Genomic DNA, 19617 nt, shown 5'->3' with positions numbered 1-19617 from the left:
AAAATCCACAAGGTACATGAACAACAAAGAGAAAGATACAAGGTAGAGTTCATCCCAAATCCTATGAAGATGAGGGCTTGAATCCTAGAAGGATCTTCCCACGAAGGGGGGCTTGAATCCCGCGGGATCTTCTCACATGGAGGTCTTGAACTCCATGGGAGTGGTAGTCTCTCTCTCTCAAGAGTAAAGGTAGGAGCAAAGCTCACCTAAGAATGAGCTATCATATTTGCTAACCCTAACTAAAGGAAGGAGATGGAGTATATATGGTCTTAGCCACGAAGGGGTAAGTGGGAAAGGGATACATGGGCCTTGGGCCCTGTCCATACGCGCAGGCAGGCGCCGGATGTCCGGCTGGGTGCCGGATGTCCGGCCGTTCGCGGGTTGCCGGATGTCCGGGCTGGCGAGGTTGGTCATGGTGCTCTCTGGATAGGGGCGCCGGATTTCCGGTGGAGAGTGTCGGATTTTCGGGGGTTGCTGAGGCGCCAGATGTCCGGGCACACGGGCCGGATGTCCGGCCGCTGATGCTTCGGCCGTCTTGTTGGTGCAGCTCCTCGGAGGCTGCACAGGCGCCGGATGTCCGGCCTCTGGCCCGGATGTCCGGCCGCTGTAGCTTCAGCAGCTCCGTCTTCTTCCATCGTCGCTTCCAGGCTTCCCTCGCGGATGGTGTAGTTGTTCCTTGGCGCTTGCACTCCTTCTCGATATTCGTGAAGCTCCGACAATACCTATGCATGCACACGGGAGAAGTGTCAAGTAGTATACCATCCTCGAAGGGGTCAAGTGAGCACGTGTAAAGGAGAAGATTCACCTTTTTGTATGAGAAGTAGAGGTCGCACGTGTCACTTTCCAAACGGACTCTTGACATGGTGATGACCGTAGGATGCTCCGCATCACTCTTCCTCCCTCTCTTTCTTCACCATCTCCTCCGGATGTGTCATGGGTGGGGCTGGGGGTGGGGGAGAGAGGGCGGAGGAAGGGGGTCACGGCAACCGGGGCGGTCAGTTGGAGAGGATCGTGCGTGCGTTGGTTTGTTTACAAAGACAAAGATCGGCGCTGCTATACACACGACAGGGTGCAGCCGAACTTTGGACGATCCTATTGATCCAACCGTGCATGCATGGGACAAGATGGAGCACATCCGCTGGATCCAAGCATCGTTCACTGATCGTGCAATGAGCATCGGCTGCATAGTAGTTCCGGCAAAATATCTCGCGAGCCCTGGAAGCTTCCAGTTTCTCTTTCTCTCTCTGGCTCTCTCCAATCTCCCTTGCCTACTACTGCTTCCGCCGCCTCCTCTCGGTTTCTGATGCCGCTCCGACGAAGATAACCACACCGCTGGTGCTTAGATACCGGGGGACGTCTCATGTTCTTCGTTGATGGGAGGATGGCAACATCAGCCGCGCTAGGCGGCATGCCTCGCCGTGCCGCACGGTGGCCGAGACGCGGCTGCCCCATGCTCTGCCAGCGCCGCTTTATCGTCTTCATCTACACGAGGCATCTCTGCTAGACCACGCGGCCATGCCTCCCCCATCTACCATGCTGGATGGCCGCCTCCTGGATAAGGTATCGCGCTGCATCAACCGTCCTCTGCTGCCGCCGCCGCTGCTGCCCAGGTCCCTCCTCTCTTCTCCTGCCGAGGTCGCATGCTCGTTAAGGCATCAAGACACCTTGGCTTTATTTTTCCCTATTTATGTTCTTGCATTTGTTTCTTCTTCCTGCACCTATCTGTCAGCTGAAATTGCAGGCTGAGGTGAGCACCATGAAGATGAGGAGGTCAGTGGCTGATATAGAGAGCTCCTCGAACAGGGAAGTAGCAGTTCTGGAGGAAATGGAAGATGTCATGTTTCAGGTATGTTCACCGGAAGAGGGGTTACTATTTTGGCATGTCCGGTTGGTTCATGCAACCTTTGCATCTTCCTCTGGCTGGCACGTCCAGATTGTACATTTAGATGAAAAGAAAGTCCCTTTTTCTTTCTATATGGTTGACCCGTGAATAGTTATATTCACAAATGTAAGAGTTTTCTGAATTTATCTTCTCATTTGCAGTTTTGATGGGAATTGCTACAAATAGTTATGTTCATGAATGTAAGCATGCGTGTGTGTTTCTATCCTCTGATGTCCCAGCAATTAAAGTCTTCTAAAACATTTGCTGGGTATGTTCAGGTTCGCTCTGATTTAGCTATGGCTCAAAAAGCATAACTCATATAATTCTTTAATGTTGCGAAAGATGCACAAATGTATCATTTCGTCTTCTGTTGGATAGAACAAAAGAGATCGAGAAGTTTAAAGTTTAAAGTTAAAGTTAGTTGTGGAGCTGCATAGGCATATGAATAAGTTACTGCACGGGTAATTTGGTTTCTTCTGTGAACTTGAATACCATAAGTTTTGGAAAAGTAAATATTAATCATCTTTGAATTTGCAAGCCTCAAAATTAGGGGAAAAGATCCTAGATCGATCTGACCTCCTTGGTGAGGAGGGGAAGATGGAGGAGGCTCTCGTTCTCGGCACTCGGATCTCGATAGGATCGGCATCAGCTCCAATCATCTGCAAAACACAAAATAAAGATCAAGCCTTGGCAACAGAACCACGGGAAACCTGAAATTCTGTACTGAACAAGAAGAGATAAGTTGGGGAGAAATTTAGGTCGCCTGATTGATGAGCTCCTGCATATGCATACTGAATGTTGAGCTTTATTTCACCGACACTTGGTTCTGAACATGTGTGCTTTTAAGAAAGTTTGTATTCTTCTCTATTTTGAACAGCCCACAAAGAGACTAAAAAATGGTGATATGTTCCTTTCCGTGGTTTAAGAACTCTGGGACTAGGCCCAACTAACAAATAGCTTCCTCGTCTTAAAATACATCTGTGTTCAGCTGTTTTCAGGAGAAATGTTCGATCATTTTCAGATGATCATCATATGGTCAGCGAGATTCAAGGGAACACGCGACCCGATTATGCCTTCTATAAGCAAAGCTGAGTTGTTGAGGTAATTGTTCTTTAGGTGCCTTCTATAAACACGCGACACATATGTATGTTCTTTTCATATGGTGCCTTATATAAGTACATTTTAGTAATATGTGTCTTGTTTTACTTTTGTCCTTGGTGACTGTGGCAGTATGCTTGGCTTTGGTTATTATGTTTGAGTGTAAAATTGCTTGTTGAAATGATGAATGTGCTAATTCATCACTAGTCTCATTCCTTCTTGCAAATAGTTTCTCTACCTTTTTTCAGTTACAAGTGTCCTTTGGTTAATGGATGATTCTCTTTCGCTCGCGGTAGCTTGCTCGAGGCAGACCTGCAAGCCCGATGGAAAACTAACCGCGTACACCGTGTCGTGGCTTCGAGTTTCAGCGTCGACATCACCTTTCTCTAACTGGCTTGCTTAGCCATGGACAGTGAGACCACCCTTCATTGATTTCTTGATCTATATCTTTATTCTAGGCATTATGTCTGTGTTGGCTGTACAATTGTTCAAACTCTAGCCTAGCTATAGGTTTGTTTGAGGGGGATTGAGTAGGAGTGTCTCTTTTCTATATCTAAAATGGATTTAACATCCAACTTTAGTCAAGAACAAACCATCAGTAAGGAAGTGTAACCTGGGAGAGGTGTGCAGAAATCCTTGAGAAAAGAGATAATCACTATGAATGCTACTTTCCAGTGATTTCTGGTGATCCATTAATTTTTATGAGTGAACTCGGAAGTTTTATGCATATTAGAAAGTTGCATTTCTGATCCACATGCTTGCTAAATGCGTATTTTTTCTTCCATTTTTTGCTAGAAAGTAGGGAGCCTAGCACGATTTACATATATTTTACATGAACTTCATGCAACCACCTGCTATGAATATGAGATGTCACAACATAGTTACTTTAGTGAGAAGTTACTGAACATACTTTCTATATCTCTGGATTTGGTTGAAGTGTTTCTGCCGTTATCCACTCTCTCACTGGGCTTGTTTCTCTCTGCTTCCATTTTAGTACTTGAGTAACACATGAGACTGAATATTGTACCATGTTAACTCTTGGATCCACTCACAACCAGAAGGTGCAGCAATCTAGAGCAGAATAAACTCAGTTAAATCAGCTTATCTAACAAAGCCCTATAACAGAACAAATTATGCAGAGTCTTGAAAGGAGACATTCGTGATGATTTCTCAGTGAGGCGATGCACTTGGTGACAAACCGAATTTACGGGGAGGAGCAGGCGGCGGGGCTAGAGAGATACTTACCTGGACCCGGACCATCGCGCGGGAGAGGGTGGAGAGGCTCATGGCAGCAACAGTGAGGGCACCAAGAGGAGGGAGGGGGCCCGGCGTCGCCGGCGAGCATGCCGAGTCGAGCGCCTCCTCGAGCACTTCGGCGCCCAGATTCGAAGAAGGAGCGGGAAAGAGGAGGGGCATGCTAGTCCCGCGCCTCCACGTCCGCCTCCGACGACACCTAGAGCTGGCGCGAGCATGCCGAGCTTGAGGGCCTCCTCGGCCACATCCGTGGCCGGATTCGACAAGAAGGGGAGGAAGATCAGTGCCTGCGAAGCTCGCGCAGGCTGTGGTGACAAAGGGGAGGGGCGGCCTCACCTGGGACAGCCGGACAGCCGACTATGGAGGGAGCTAGCGATGGGAGAATGGGGAACAGGGGGAGTTAATTGCACGTTGGTACCACACTTGCTCACCTACTCACGAATTAGTATCACTACTTGTGCATGTCGCAGTTCAGTACCAACTCAGGGCCTAAGTGATGCAAAACAATCTGAACTGTGTATAAATGCGTATTGACGGTGTATTTGACCGCCGGGACCCGCTGTCAGGGTTGATGTGGCATGCTCTTTTACAAATAGAACCCTTACCTTGTATTTAATTACGCACATATCCTCTGTTTGTCAAAAAAAGGTCTTGCCGCAAAAAATATTTTTCTCGACAGTGACGATACGCGCTTGCCGCCGCGTTCCGAACCCACGCCGTGCGGTTGGAAGCGTTAGCTGGCTGCCGCTGAGCTGCTCCTGCTACTACTGCTTTAACAGGGACGCCTAATCCTTTTATACCTTGCAACGTTCGATTTTTTTACGAAGTACAAAAATTTGCGCGCCCGTCCGCCGGAAATCGATCCGCGCCGAGTCGTTCGCAGCGCTCGCTCGCTTGCCTATGCGTCAACTCTTTCGTATACGTCTTTAAACTCCGAGCAGTTCCGATTTTTATACAATATAAAAAATATTATCTGACATTAAAAAAAATGTTCATCACGTCGTATAATTAAAAATATGTTCATTGCATCATATATTAAAAGTTCATCGTATAAAAGCGTATCGTATATTAGAAAATGTTCACCACATCTTTTAATATATATATTAAAAATTTGTTAATTTACAATGATCTTATTTAAATATATGATTTCGTATTACAGAAATTTTATTGTTTATATGTTGAACATTTTATAATATACGATATCTATATATATGTGTGTATAATTTTTTTCAATATACGTTGCGTACACTGTGTTCGGTCTGAAGAATACACAAGGTCTGAATAATAGACCTGCTGGTCTCCGCTTTGTTTTTGGGTTGATGTTCAAAAAATTTATAATTAATCTGAAAGGTAATAAAGTGTTTGTGCATTTGAAAAAAAAGTTCAGAACATTTTTGGAAAAAGTTGAACGCGTATTTAAAAGTTGTAAATGTATTTTCTAAAATGTTCATCATGCATTATAAATTTTATTACGATAACACAATAAATTTTAGTACATGTTATCATTTTTTCGAGTAACTGTGCATTAAAAAATACAAAAAATATACGCAGTAACTCCGAGTTGGGCATATAATTTTTTTAACTGTGTATTTGAAAATTACAATGAGGATGCATAATAATTGTGCATGCATGTGGTCCTGAGTGAAGACACATATTCTTACATTCTTTTTTTAATCCACATAAATTTTAGAAAAAAGTTCATGCTTGGCACTAAATAATACTAACCCACATAAAATATTGCCGTGCGTGGGTTCTAGTGTGGTGCTTGTCACTAAATAGTACTAACATATAATTACAAAAAAAGCTGATAAGAATTATCCTTTTTTAGGAATATATGTGTGTGGTCCTGGGCCGCGGTTGGGCCGTCCTGCAGCCCATGCGAAGCTGCATCTTCTAGCTCGATCGGAATATCGGATCTGGGATTCGTGGACGAACCACACGGGCAGCGGGGTTTGACTCCAGCGGCTGTTCCCGTTTGGCCACCGGCGACCACGCCGCCCTCAGCCCTCGTCGCCCACACCGCCACCATCACCCATCTGTGCAAACCCACCAGCGTCGCCGACCACCACCGCCCCGGCGAGCCAGCGAACAGGAGAGGAAATGAAGGGGATGGGAGAGGGGCACCGTGCTCTGGCGAGCCAGCCGCTGCTCCGACGAGCCAGCGACTGGGCTCCGGCGCCCGGCAACGGGGCTCCGGCGAGCAAGCCCGGCGAGGTAGAGGCGGTGGGGCACAGGTGAGGCGGCTGGGAGTGATTTAATTAAAAACAAAGGTGTTTTCTGCAAAAAAATATGCCAAGTTGGCTCCTGGCACGCGGGTCCTAGCGGTCAGATACGTCGTCAATACGTCTTTATACGCAGCTTAGACCGTTTTGCATCACTTAGGCCCTGAATTGGTACTGAACTGCGACATGCACGAGTAGGTGGCACTGATTCGTGAGTAGGTGAGCAAGTGTAGTACCAACGTGCAATTAACTCGAACAGGGGAGATGTGAGGAGGATGACTGACTTTTCTTAGTGTCCGATTCTTTTTTCCTTTAAAGTTTGTTGAGGTGGTTGGAATGGATTCCTACCTGGACTTGGACGGCTGGACCCAAACCTTTTTTTTTATCATTTTAAATTTAAAAGAATCCACTCTTTTTTCTTCTATAAAAAACCCATTATCTTTTATCGGGCGTCTCCCATTCACCTGCGTGGGTGCGATCTTTTTATCAGCAGGACTTTGTTACATTTGATTATTTTAAAAGTTTATACACAAATATCAAAAAAAATTATCAAAAAAAATCAAACATATTTATGTTTCATAATCATGCATGTCATCTTGTGGTCTGTAAACGTTAAAATTTATGGAGCACCTGAGAACTCTCATCTAGGGTTTCTCTGCCTCTCGCCGGTGCCGCCGTCGGTCCGCCTCATCTCCTATGGTCCTTGGATCATGGAGGCGCGGTGGATCCCGACCCTTGCCAGCGGGAGCACCTGAGAACTCTCATTCTTTTTTTTTAATTAAAGGGTGTTCATTTTGTTATCATATGGGCTTGCACATAACTAAATTATCTGAATTATGGGTTTCTTTTCAATATGTATATGGATCCAATGGGTCTCTGCGCCATTTGGCACAACGGATCCACTAGTATATAAACTATTGCACATGAACTCCAATAGGAGGAGATGGGCCTTCAAAGCCTAAGAAGGAGCGACCAAAATTCAATCATCTGCACCTCTTTTTAGGAATCATTCACAACACCCTATCCTAACAACTGAGTGTGTGATCCATCTTCACACAATTAACAAAAAGTATATTAGAACGCAATATGAGGAAATCAATAAAAATAGTTGTAGCTAGTGACAGCCTTGTTTGATAAATATCAAACAACAATTTCCTATTATTCATCTTTTATATGTGTGCACCAGTCGTCAAAAATGAGGTGTGGAAGAACCAATACAAACCTAGTACTCCAACGCCTCTTCGATCAGTTTTGCATTAGGTTGACCATGGACAGAAAAGACAACACAAATTTTGAGTAACAGAAAGTAGTGAAAATAACCTGATATGGCTTGTGGTTCCACGGCCTATCGAAGGCGCCACAGCTGACCTTGCCAACATGAAGGAGATCATGGTCCGCATGAAGTTCTTGCGGCCTATAGCTTCTTCTTGGTTCCTCCACCAGCTAATCCACCTTCCGAGCTATCTGAGTCAAATCAATAAAATTTTAGTTCCATTTTGAGTATCCAAGACAATATGAAACAACTGAATACATCCTCCTAAAGCAACAAATGAAAAGCACTCTGAATAATGCAAGCTTTGGTAATTTCCCATGAATCCCAATCAGTTCGCCAACAGAAGAAATTAATTGGCCAAGAGAGATGCAAGGTTTGAAAATTTATTCCAGCCCACCATTAGAACCATTTGTTGAACTCCCCAACGTGAGGAGGTTGGCCAAATCCATTCCGCTGTCTCTCCATTCGAATTCTACGAGTTTCAAAATCAAGGAGGCAGAGATGGCGATGTGATGGGTCGGGCTGGACGTGCCGAGCGGGCTTTCTTGCCCCCTCATGGTCCGTTAAGGACCAGGACCATATGGTCCAGGCCCGGTAGAAAAAATGGGCGGTCGGAGCTCTGAATTTTGGCCCGGTAACACGTAAGGTCCGGTCTTGTTTTTAACCGAGGCTCCCAGCGATGACTGTGACGTCTCCCTCTCCCATCCTAGCGGCGAGCGCTGCCCACCGTCGCCACTACTCCACCAGCCACTCACCTGAGCTCTCCTTTCCACCCCTTCCAGTGCATCGAGCTGCGCCTCAGCCTGGGTCATCGGTGGTGTCGCGCGAGAGCATCAGGAGGCAGAGCACGATGTCCTGCTGTTCCATCTCTCGAACAAGCAGTTGCAGTGCACCGTGCACGGCCGGCAGTAGCAGCGTATGGTGTCAGGCTCTGTTCTTATCATTCCCCTATTCCAGCGTGCCGGAAGTCACCGCAACCGTAGATCTTTCATCGTGTGGCTCTGGAGCAAAGATAACGGTTCAATCAAGTGGGAAGCTCTCCTTCGTCGATCTGCCATCCAAGGGCTGATAGTGATAGTGCTTTGCTGTAGCGGCTTCGACAAGAGCATGTGCTCTGTTTTCCTTTTCTTTCACCTTTTTCCAACTTGTAATGGCTATAAAGCCAACCAGCCTGCGTGTGAGAGGGCATGACTTTGTGAATTGGGTGTAAACCCTAGCCGCCAGTGGCGTGCTGTACCTAAATTTCCCCAATTCTCCACAAGAACCCTAGCTCGAAGCTCTCTGTTCTGTCTCTAAATTCGTTGTTTCAGAGTTAAATTGCACCGATAAGGCTCTGGATCCTGACAATTGGTATGAGAGCCACTCTTTCCTCGGAGGCGATTTTGATTTGAGCAGTGTTGGGGTTGGTCGTCGACCGTAAAATCCCTCTTCGCATTCGAGTCAGGCGGCGGTGTATTCAGGAGGCGGCCGGAGTGGCAGAGTTCGGGTGCAGTCGGAATTGCAGCCTGGTTGACGGAGAGTAATTCTCTGGTGGTAAAACCCCAGCTCCTGCGATCTTACCGTGTACCATCGGAGGCGGGCGCAGGCGGCGGCGTAGGCGGCGGCGACGAGGAATTCCCTCCCTCCCAAGCACTGGTGAGACTTGCTGAAGCAGACAAGATGACATGTCCGGACGAGTCGGGCTCAACTGCTGAGTTGCAGCTTGAGTCACTGGAGTTGGACATCAAGACGCTGCAGCACGGCAGAGAAGAAGATCGCAAAGAGTTTCAGCAGTTCCAGGCGACAGTGAACGGAAATTTTGCCACGATGCAAAAGAATTTTGACAAAATCCAGGAAAATTTCAGGCGGTTACTGTTGGATCCGGAAGCAGTTCCTGCAGATGAAAGAGAGGAAGGCCAGGGCAGTGTCCAAGTGAGGTACAACCACAATCACTCTCCCCAAATAGCTCCTGGAAGACCCAAACAGCTGCAAGCTCCAACTCCTCCGTCAGTAACAATGCCATAGAAAGGAGCCCCTTTGCCAGTTGGAAGTGCTACTCTGCGAGATAGCACAGGAAAAGAACTCAATTTGGATGGGACTCTGAAAGTACCTTACAGACATCCAAATTTTGGTCAAGGTAAAGAAATAGCATCACACATGGGGGTTCAACTGGAGGAAAGACAGGAAGAAGAGGTCATGGATCCACAATATAGAAGAGGACCCAATACCCATGTTGATGGAAGAAGGAATGTGCTAACAGTGAAGCCAGCAAAATTAAATATCTCTGAGTTTGAAGGACAAGACCCAGAATCTTGGATTCAAAATTTAGAGCAGTATTTTGCAGCAGCAAGAACACCTATTGAACACAGAACTGAAATGGCCGTTTCTTACCTCAAAGGGCCTGCTGTGCAGTGGTGGAGAGGAACAGGATATGCTCCTAGCAATGTTCCATGGCACAAATTTTGCTCTTACATTTCTGTGGATTTTCTGTGGATTCTGTTTGTGATATAGTCAGTTCCTTCCATGCAGCACAACAATCTACTACAGTTACTGCATATGTGGAGCAGTTTGAGCAACTAATGAATATCATGAGAAGGGAAAACCCTGGGATCCCTGATGATTATTATGTTGCTAGTTTTGTGGTTGGGCTTAACCCGTATATTAAGAGCCATGTGGAGTGCTTAAGTCCTAAGGATATGCAAACTACAGTGTGGTATGCTAGGAGGATAGAAAAGGCTCAAATACCAACTACAGTAGTGCAAACCAAACCATATATTCCTCAACCTAGAAGACAAGTAATATTTGACCAGTCCAAAACCCATGTACCTACTGCCGCACCAAACAAAAACATTGTTATTCAGCAGGCAAAGAAAAACCAAGTGTGCTACAAGTGTAGAGAGCCATGGGTGCCAGGTCACAGGCAGGTCTGCAAAATGAGCCAGAGAGCTCAGATCCAGGCATTACAAGCCCAGGAAGTTGAAAACCCTGAAATAATCTTTGTCACAGACTTTGATGACCCTGATTTGGAAACACAGGAGCAATTATCTAATGAAACAGTGTTGAGAGTATCTATGCATGCTGCTATGGGCATAGGATCAACCAAAAATACTTTTATATTGACTATAAAAGTAGGAAACACTGTTGCCACAGCACTGGTAGATAGTGGTAGCACTTCTACTTTCATTTCTCCTGAAATGGCAAGCAAGTTACCTGTCACTGCAAGCCCTACATCCAAAATAAAGGTGGTGGTTGCTAGTGGGGGAGTACTATGGACTGAATTTCAAGTAACAAATTGCCCTTATGAAATACAAGGCCATCATTTTACTGACAACTTCAAAGTATTGAAACTGAAGGGGTATGACATGATTTTGGGAGTTGATTGGCTCAGGAAATATAGTCCAATACAAATGGACTTTATTAAAATGGAAATGAAAATTTCTGACAGCTCTGGCCAGTTTATCACATTTGTGGATGAGACTGTTCCCCTGGCTCCTGTACCTAAGGACAAGGACAATACTGAAAAACTGTTGGAACAAGCTGTCTGTGGATTTTTCTTGTTCACAACTTCTGGTACTAAATTCATAGCAACTAGTCCAGGAATTCCTACAGAATTGCAGCCACTGTTGGACCAGTATGAACAGCTGTTTCAAGAGCCAACTGAACTGCCACAAGTAGGCCTTGTGATCACATAATTCCCTTAGTTGAAGGAGCAAAGGTGGTTAACCAAAGACCTTACAGAATTCCTCACCATCAGAAGGAAATTTTGGAGAAAATCATTAAGGAGCTGCTGAAAATGGGATCATCAGACCTAGCACAAGCCCTTTCTCTTCTCCTGTGCTACTGGTCAAGAAAAAAGATGGTTCTTGGAGGTTATGCACTGATTACAGAAAATTGGATGCTATAACTATAAAAAATAAATATCCCATTCCTGTGATTGAGGACCTCTTGGATCAACTCAAAGGAGCAAAAATTTTCTCCAAAATTGATCTCAGAAATGGATATCACCAAATCAGGATGGTAGAAGAGGATATACCAAAAACTGCATTCACTACCCACATGGGACTGTTTGAATTTCTAGTTATGTCCTTTGGACTAACTAATGGCCCTCCATCATTCCAGGCATTGATGAACTTGTTGTTTGGCCATCTCAAGTTTGTTGTGGTTTTCTTTCATGATATCTTGGTGTTCAGTTTCTCTCTGGAAGAGCACAAGGACCACTTAAAGCAGGTGTTTGATATATTGCAAACAAACAAACTATATGCAAAAATGGAAAAGTGCTCTTTTGGACAGCAGGAGATTGAATATTTGGGTCATGTTATTAATGCAGAGGGAGTCTCTACTGACCCATCTAAGATACAATCCATTAGATATTGACCAGCTCCTACTACTGTAACTGAACTAAGAAGCTTTTTGGGGCTAAGTGGATATTACAGAAGATTTACCCAAAGATATGGAGTAATTTGTAGACCACTATTTGATTGCTTAAAGAAGGAGGGTTTTTCCTGGAAAGAGGAACAACAAGAAGCATTTGTGACATTGAGAAACAAGCTTACCAACACCCCTGTGCTAGCATTGCCTGATTTCTCCAAACCTTTCATTTTGGAAACTGATGCATGTGGGTATGGATTGGGAGCTGTGTTGATGCAAGAGGGAAAACCTATATCTTATTTCAGTAAGAGCATTGGCCCCAAAGCAGCTGCAATGAGCACTTATGACAAGGAAGCCTTGGCCATAATTGAAGCTGTTAAAAAGTGGAAGCATTATTTCTTAGCTACTTCTTTAGTGATCAGAACTGATCAAGAAAGTCTGAAGTATATTCAGGAACAGAAAATTATAGAGGGCATTCAACATAAACTGCTATTGAAGTTACTGGGATATAACTTTACAATTGAGTACAAAAAAGGGAAGGAGAACTAGGTGGCTGATGCATTATCCAGAGTAAAACACATGGTGCATGCATTAACTGCAACCGCTGCTTATCCTGTTTGGGTCAAGGAAGTCATAGGAAGCTATCATCAGGATAGTAAGATCAAAGAGCTCATAGCTGAGTGTATTGTGGATAAATCTAATAGCACTGCTTATTCATTCAAGAATGGCATTTTGAGATTTCATAACAAGATTGTGGTGGGATCTGCTACTAACCTAAGACAGGAAATCCTCCAAACATTCCATAGTTCAGAGTTGGGTGGCCATTCTGGGGAAAGAGCTACTTATCAGAGAGTGAAATTAATATTTCACCGGCAGGGTTTAAAGCAAGATGAAGTGCAGTTTGTCAAGCAGTGTCCTGTTTGCCAGTTGAACAAAGCTGAGCACACTCCTTACCCTGGATTGCTGGAGCCACTTCCTGTGCCTGATTTTGCTTGGGCACATGTAAGCACGGATTTTGTGGAGGGGTTACCTACATCTGAACACAAGAACTTAATTTTGGTAGTGGTTGACAGATTCACCAAATATTCTCATTTTGTTGCTATGAAACATCCCATTACAGTGCAATTTGTTGCAAGAGCATTTTTTGATAATGTGTTCGGGTTACTTGGGATGCCATTAGTGATTGTCACTGACAGAGACAGAATTTTTACTAGTCATCTGTGGCAGCAACTGTTCAAGTCATTAAAGATCAAGTTACACTTGAGCACCAGTTACCACCCTCAAACTGATGGTCAAACAGAGAGAGTTAATCAGTGTTTGGAGAAGTACTTGAGATGTATGTGTTTCCAGCAACCAAGGAAGTGGCATGGGTGGTTGGCACTTGCTGAGTGGTGGTACAACACTTCCTTCCACACATCATTAAAAATGACACACTTTCAAGCTCTATATGGTTTTCCTCCCCCTATGATTGTTGAATCAGCTCTGCCAGATGCCATTTGTGTTGATAATGGGGATCTGTTACATAACAGAGAATTGGCACTGGAAGTAATCAAGAAAAATCTGCTTAAAGCACAGTCTAGAATGAAATTCTTTGCTGATAAGAAGAGAGAGGAAAGAGAATTTGTAGTGGGGGACATGGGTCTATTTGAAGTTGCAACCCTACAGGCACACTTCTCTCAGTTTGCATAGGCACATGAAGCTGCATTCTAAATTTTATGGCCCATTCAGAGTAATGGAGAAAGTTGGAAACCATGCCTACAAATTACTGTTACCAGAGGGCTGCCAGCTGCATGACACATTTCATGTCAGCCAACTGAAGAAACACATTGGGCCAGCAGTCATCCCTTCCCCTATGCTACCACTGGTTGGCCCTGATGGCATTATCAAAGTGGATCCTGAAGCAATGCTGGAAAGAACACTTGTTCCAAGAAAACAAGGAAACATCAGTATTCCTGTCGTCAGGTGGTTAGTCAAGTGGACCAATATGCCCGTGGAGGAAGCTACTTGGGAAGACTCTGCGTTCATCCAGAAGGTTTTTCCATCTTTCAGAGCTTGAGGACAAGCTCAGTCTCAGTTGGGGGGTATTGTCAAGCTCTGTTCTTATCATTCCCCTGTTCTCGCGTGCCGGAAGTCACCGCAGCCGTAGATCTTTCATCGTGTGGCTCTGGAGCAAAGATAACGGTTCAATCAAGTGGGCAGCTCTCCTTCGTCGATCTTCCATCCAAGGGCTGATAATGATAGTGCTTAGCTGTAGCGGCTCCGACAAAAGCATGTGCTCTGTTTTCCTTTTCTTTCATCTTTTTCCAACTTGTAATGGCTATAAAGCCAGCCACCCTGCGTGTGAGAGGGCATGACTTTGTGAATTGGGTGTAAACCCTAGCCTCCAGTGGCGTGCTGTACCTAAATTTCCCCAATTCTCCTCAAGAACCCTAGCTCGAAGCTCTCTGTTCTGTCTCTAAATTCGTTGTTTGAGAGTTAAATTGCACCGATCAGGCTCTGGATCCTGACACACGGCTAGCCACGATCACATACTTGCACGGCCAGAAGCAGGCACAACTAGCAAGGCTAGCCATGGAGCAAGACATGAGCGACCTAAATTTGTAGGCGACCTTTTGCTAAAAAAAAAACAACGCACGCACGCACCTGTGTAGCCGCCGTCGGCGTCCAGTGCACAACCTCTCGCCGACGCAGCCACCAGCCTCCTCGAGAGTAACCACCATGTCCAGGAGCTCTACAACCATGAGATCTACTTCCTCATGCAACGAATCGGCCAGATTCGCCCCGAAGCCGTCGCCATCGTCCTCCTTCCTCAACTCCTGTTGCCGTCGTTCGTCGTGGATTACGTCGCCGCCGCTGCTTCGCCAGCCTCTCCGACCCCTTCATGGAGAGCCCAGCGTCATCCAAAGCCTCGATGAACCAGCGGCATCCAAAGCCTCGATGAACCACCATAGCCGGTTCATCCAAAGCCTCAATGAACCACCATAGTCGGTTCATCCAAAGCCTCGATGAACCGACTATAGCGGGCCATCGATGCCAATCGAGAACTTACAACTGGGCCCACCAACGTCATCCAAAGCCTCGATGAACCACCATAGCCCAGTAATTCTGAGAGCTTAGAGTCTGTACCGATGCAACCCGTGTCAATTTCGTTCTCTGAAGAGTGTCAACTTCGTTCTCTGAAGATTAAACGAATTCTTAACAACGATGTGTAGCATCTAATGCTCCTGTATGAAATAGATTGTTGTAAATGGTGAATTGTTTCTAGGACAGATTCTTGGCGATGTAATCGAATATTGGTAAATCTGGGAGCAACATCAAACCTGTCCTGTTATTCAGAACCACCGTCAGGATGTAATATCTGTTGTCCCATTTGAAGCGCAAAGAGTGAATTTTTCTATCATGCACTATATCGGAGTATTCTGTTAATGATGACAGTGGAACAAACCAGCATTCAAAACTGGAGTTAGGAGGATGAAAACAAATATACAAAAATAGAAGAATGAACTTCCTTTGTGATGTAATGTCTACAAATACTATCAATGGTTTGTAATCAGTGTACATGAGAATACAGAGTACAGCATCACACAATCCTACTCTGGAGCTGGTAAATAATAGAGTTGGCAACCAGCGAAGGGAAATTCCTTGGGAAAAAAAAGTTTCAGGAAAGGTGGACGAAGAAAAGACACTCTCATCATCAATCAAGAAAGGAAAAAGGTGGATAGATTGACAATCAGAGAATAGATAAAAAGGAAGAAATAAATAATTTACATGTTGCTATTCTAATATCTATTGTCCAGCTAACTTTGTGACTTCTGATTGGTCCTCCAGGTTCGCTACCTCGGATGAGCCTTCTAGTTTCTTCAAACCATCTTCACAGCAGTTGCTAATATCAAAGTTAGTCACAGATAACTTGGTGACTTCTGATTGGCTCTCCAGGTTCACTACCTGGGAGGCGCCATCTAGTTTCTTTAAACCATCTTCGCAGTGTTTGCTAATATCCAAGTTGGTCACAGCTAACTTAGTGACTTCTGATTGGTCCTCCAGGTTCACTACCTCGGATGAGCCTTCTAGTTTCTTCAAACCTTCTTCGGAGTAGTTGCTGATATCAAAGTTGGTCACAGCATGCACACCACGGAGCTGAATTGCTGCTAGGTCATACGCTTCAGCTGCCTCCACTTCAGTTTCTGCCAAACAAGCACAATTCCTTATTCATTCGCAATAAGTTTCAACTCACAGTGATTCTCTCACTCAAAATAGTTTTCAACACAAGGTTAATGCCATCAGTTACTAAAATCTGTACTCACCAAAGGTCCCAAGATAGATGTCTTTAGTGTCCCTACTCTCACCAATCCTACCAATACGTGCTTGCCATTTACCATCCTTTCGTCTGTTTAGTCCAAGTGAATGGATAAAGTTAAAATTTGCTGTAGAACCGAACATGAAGAATTCTTAAGTATTAATACAGCAGAAAATTTTCAGTTGCAAAAGGAAACAAGATGGATCAAAATCCTACAAATTTATTTCACCAGACTAGATAATTCTTTATATATATTCCTGAAAGTACAGAATAGCACCTTGTTACACCCCTGTATGACGATGTTCCTCTTGAGAAACAACTACTCTGCCTGAAATAATCATAAGAACAGTTTGAAAAACTAGAACATAGGTTTTAAACCTGCAATATTCAACTACATAACAGACCTCCTTATGTAGGCCACAAATTCATCTTGATTCATGCTCTTCATGATCTCAATTTCTTTTGCATAATCAGAAATCTGGAGAACAATTAGAAGTTAATTCCATTTTCCTGTATAACAAGATGCCAGTTCCTCAAAATACACAAAATAACAAACACTTCATACATTGAAGTTTAGTTTGGTGGGTTGAGTTATGCCCCGATATTTCAGGGCTGCAAGGTCATGTGCCCTTGCAGCATTCTCTTCAGTAACATAGCTTCCTGTAATGCCAAAATGAAGATTAAATTGATCTGTTTTTATGTTCAATCAAAACTCACTCTATGATGGCAGGCAGTATAAGTTACCCAAGTACACTGAAGAACCACAATGACAGCCAAAGGTAGAAACCGATCCCATGCAGAACATCCAAAGAAAAATAATCAGTTAGGGAGAGTGAAGATACTAAGTGCACAATTGAATGTTTCATTTTATAACAAAAAGCACTAGAATTCTCAAATGCCTAATCCCTACAGAAAGAAGAGAAAAGCTTAATAGAGACATTTGATAATACCCTTCTCCTCTTATTATTATGAAAGAAAAAAGGTGTACTCTGTTACGCTTGCACAAAATTTATCATCCTACATCAACCAAGGGTTTCAAGGTGTCATAGTAAGAAGGAATATCAATAAACAATTTACTGATCCAACAGAGATGTTGTTCCTGCATTCCCATACAAACATTCATTAATCCAGAGCAGCAATCATCCTATATTAGCATTACGACCTAGTCCGCTTTTAGTAACTCGAACTATGGTGCCACATACTATGATTTGTAAATTAGAAGACACAGTATGTGCATCCTGCAACCATCCCAGTGTTTCCATTCGAGTGCAAGTGATAACTGATCAGTGCCCTCTCAGCATTTCCAAGTAACCATAGATAGTTTCGTTGGGCTCTGAAAATCATTGAATGAACAGGCTAGAGTGTGGACAGCAAAACTACGCACCATGCTTGCCCTTGCGCTTGCGCCCCTCAACCTGGCTGGTGTTGTCCCAGAGGTGTGCCTCGTACTTGCCGCTCCACTTGAGCCTGTCCCCAGCATACACACGAACACAAACAATCGAGTCAACAGCACACAGGGACAGCCAGCCCTACCAATGAACAGTAACAACGTCCTGCCTATCTTGCCCACCTCGTCACGCCGTGGTAGCACGACGACCGGGGCGCCGCACACTTGCGCATGGCCTCCGCCACCAGCTTCCCGCCGCCGGGGGCCGTCTTCCCCTTGTCGGCGACGGCGACGGCGACGGCGGCAGGCTGCTCATCGAGCGCCGCGATCTCTACGCCTTCCCCCGCGGCGGTCGGGTTCTCCTGGCGAGGTGGAGAAGGAGGAGGGGGAGGGGCAGGGGTGGTGGTGATGGCTGTTGGGTCCGGGGAGTGGGGTTGGACGGTGGTGGCCATCGCCGCAGCGTTCGCGCGAATCTTCAAGTGGGTTATTATTACACGATTTGGGCGGAGAAACCCTAGCTAGCTAGCCCTACGAGGGGTGGAGGAAAGAGCCGGTGCGTGACTGCGTCGTTGTGTTTCCGCCCGATTCGCTTCGCTGCCTCTACTCTAGGCTAAATAATCATCCGGCTTCTCATCGGCCCATGTTTACGAAGCCAGTGCGTTGCGCGGCATACACATTTAGTAGATTAGCAAAAATGCTCGTACGTTACAACGGGAAAAAAACATAATGTTTATCACCGAAATTAATCAATTTTTTTCTTTTCGGGCATGTGGATTGTGGAAATTATGAGCCGCTCCTCGTCTCCTACAATGCCTCATCGGTTTACAGTATATACACCGTATGTTTTCGGATAATGGTTGACAACTCCTTATTTGGAGTAAGAATTTAACCATGATGAGATCGCCACAATCCTATGATAGCAACCTGGAAGGTGTAGCCCAAACATTCACGTCCTCGATGGTCCGGATACCACTAATGATCAAAAACTGCTAAAATAAGTTTAGGAACTGCAGTGTTATGAATTTAGAAGCATCACCTCCTCTACATTGTTATGAATTTTGCTTTTGCTAGCCCACCATCGCTGCATGACGGATTTAATCCAACTTCAACCCAATTCAAGTCCCCTTTATTTGTACACCATTAGCCATCAGGGATCAACACCAATTTTACGGTCTCTTTTAAATATAGATTTTCTTTTATTCATGATAGCACATATGCCCGTGCATTGCAACCGGGAAGAAAACTGAGGTGTCCACCAAATACCCATCGCATGTTGAGGTATAAAAAAATGCATATCGTCCCTGGTGGCTAATGGTGTACAAATAAAGGGGGACTTTTAAATACAGATTTTCTTTTATTTATGAAAAAAATCATCGCACTTTTCTAGTGAGCCATTTATTCATTTTGGCACTTTTAATGTTTGCAACATCGTCCTCTCGTCGATGATGGTAAGGTTTTTGGCATTCACAATTAAATTTTTATTATGAAGCCGCATTCATGTACTTCGACGACGCCTCCTTGAGCTTAGCACTATCATCAGATGAAAGAGTAGTGGTGCATTGAATGGGAATTTCTTATATAGATTTTTTTAAAATATTCTTTTTTGGGAGGGTTTTTAAATATTCGAATGCAAGCCGTTTTTTGCTATGTTATTTTTTAGACAAGATTGGTTGTTTGGTTTGCAAGGTTATATTTCATGCTCTTTCTTGTTTTTTACATAATTTGAACTTGATCCAACAAGCATTTCAGGTAGACATCAGATAGACTCTTTCTTTAAAAGAGACGCAGACGTCGAGGGACCAGAACGACGCGCACACATCTCATCTGTTCATCAATTTCAAGCTTCCTGTGACAGAT

The 19617-nt window shown here is 44.6% G+C and overlaps 1 protein-coding gene, 1 long non-coding RNA gene and 1 other non-coding gene across 4 annotated transcripts; 1 reads left to right on the top strand and 2 right to left on the bottom strand.

The window, feature by feature from the left end:
• Nucleotides 1–1690: 1690 nt before the first annotated feature.
• LOC119340509 lies at nucleotides 1691–4319 on the bottom strand. Its single transcript, XR_005164581.1, has 4 exons — nucleotides 4226–4319; nucleotides 3891–4051; nucleotides 2459–2541; nucleotides 1691–1816 (listed from the first exon to the last, which is right to left on the bottom strand). It is a non-coding gene; the product is annotated as an uncharacterized LOC119340509 (transcript).
• On the top strand, nucleotides 1799–4635 carry LOC119340510. Of its 2 annotated transcripts, none has more exons than XR_005164583.1 (2): nucleotides 1799–2983; nucleotides 3277–4635. It is a non-coding gene; the product is annotated as an uncharacterized LOC119340510 (long non-coding RNA). The 2 variants fall into 2 exon arrangements; XR_005164582.1 differs by having other exon boundaries at nucleotides 3229–4635.
• A 10938-nt stretch (nucleotides 4636–15573) lies between these two features.
• LOC119337927 (AP2-like ethylene-responsive transcription factor AIL1) lies at nucleotides 15574–18332 on the bottom strand. The gene is made up of 8 exons (XM_037610198.1): nucleotides 17944–18332; nucleotides 17758–17840; nucleotides 17118–17126; nucleotides 16939–17033; nucleotides 16778–16851; nucleotides 16651–16701; nucleotides 16381–16463; nucleotides 15574–16260 (listed from the first exon to the last, which is right to left on the bottom strand). Exons 1-8 carry the CDS (start codon nucleotides 18210–18212, stop codon nucleotides 15863–15865), a joined length of 1062 nt encoding a protein of 353 aa, XP_037466095.1. The 5' UTR covers nucleotides 18213–18332; the 3' UTR covers nucleotides 15574–15862.
• Between the last annotated feature and the right edge of the window lie 1285 nt (nucleotides 18333–19617).

The sequence above is a fragment of the Triticum dicoccoides genome, chromosome 7B (genome assembly GCF_002162155.2).
Source record: "Triticum dicoccoides isolate Atlit2015 ecotype Zavitan chromosome 7B, WEW_v2.0, whole genome shotgun sequence".
NCBI lineage: Eukaryota > Viridiplantae > Streptophyta > Magnoliopsida > Poales > Poaceae > Triticum > Triticum dicoccoides.
This window is presented reverse-complemented; position numbering and strand designations above follow the sequence as displayed.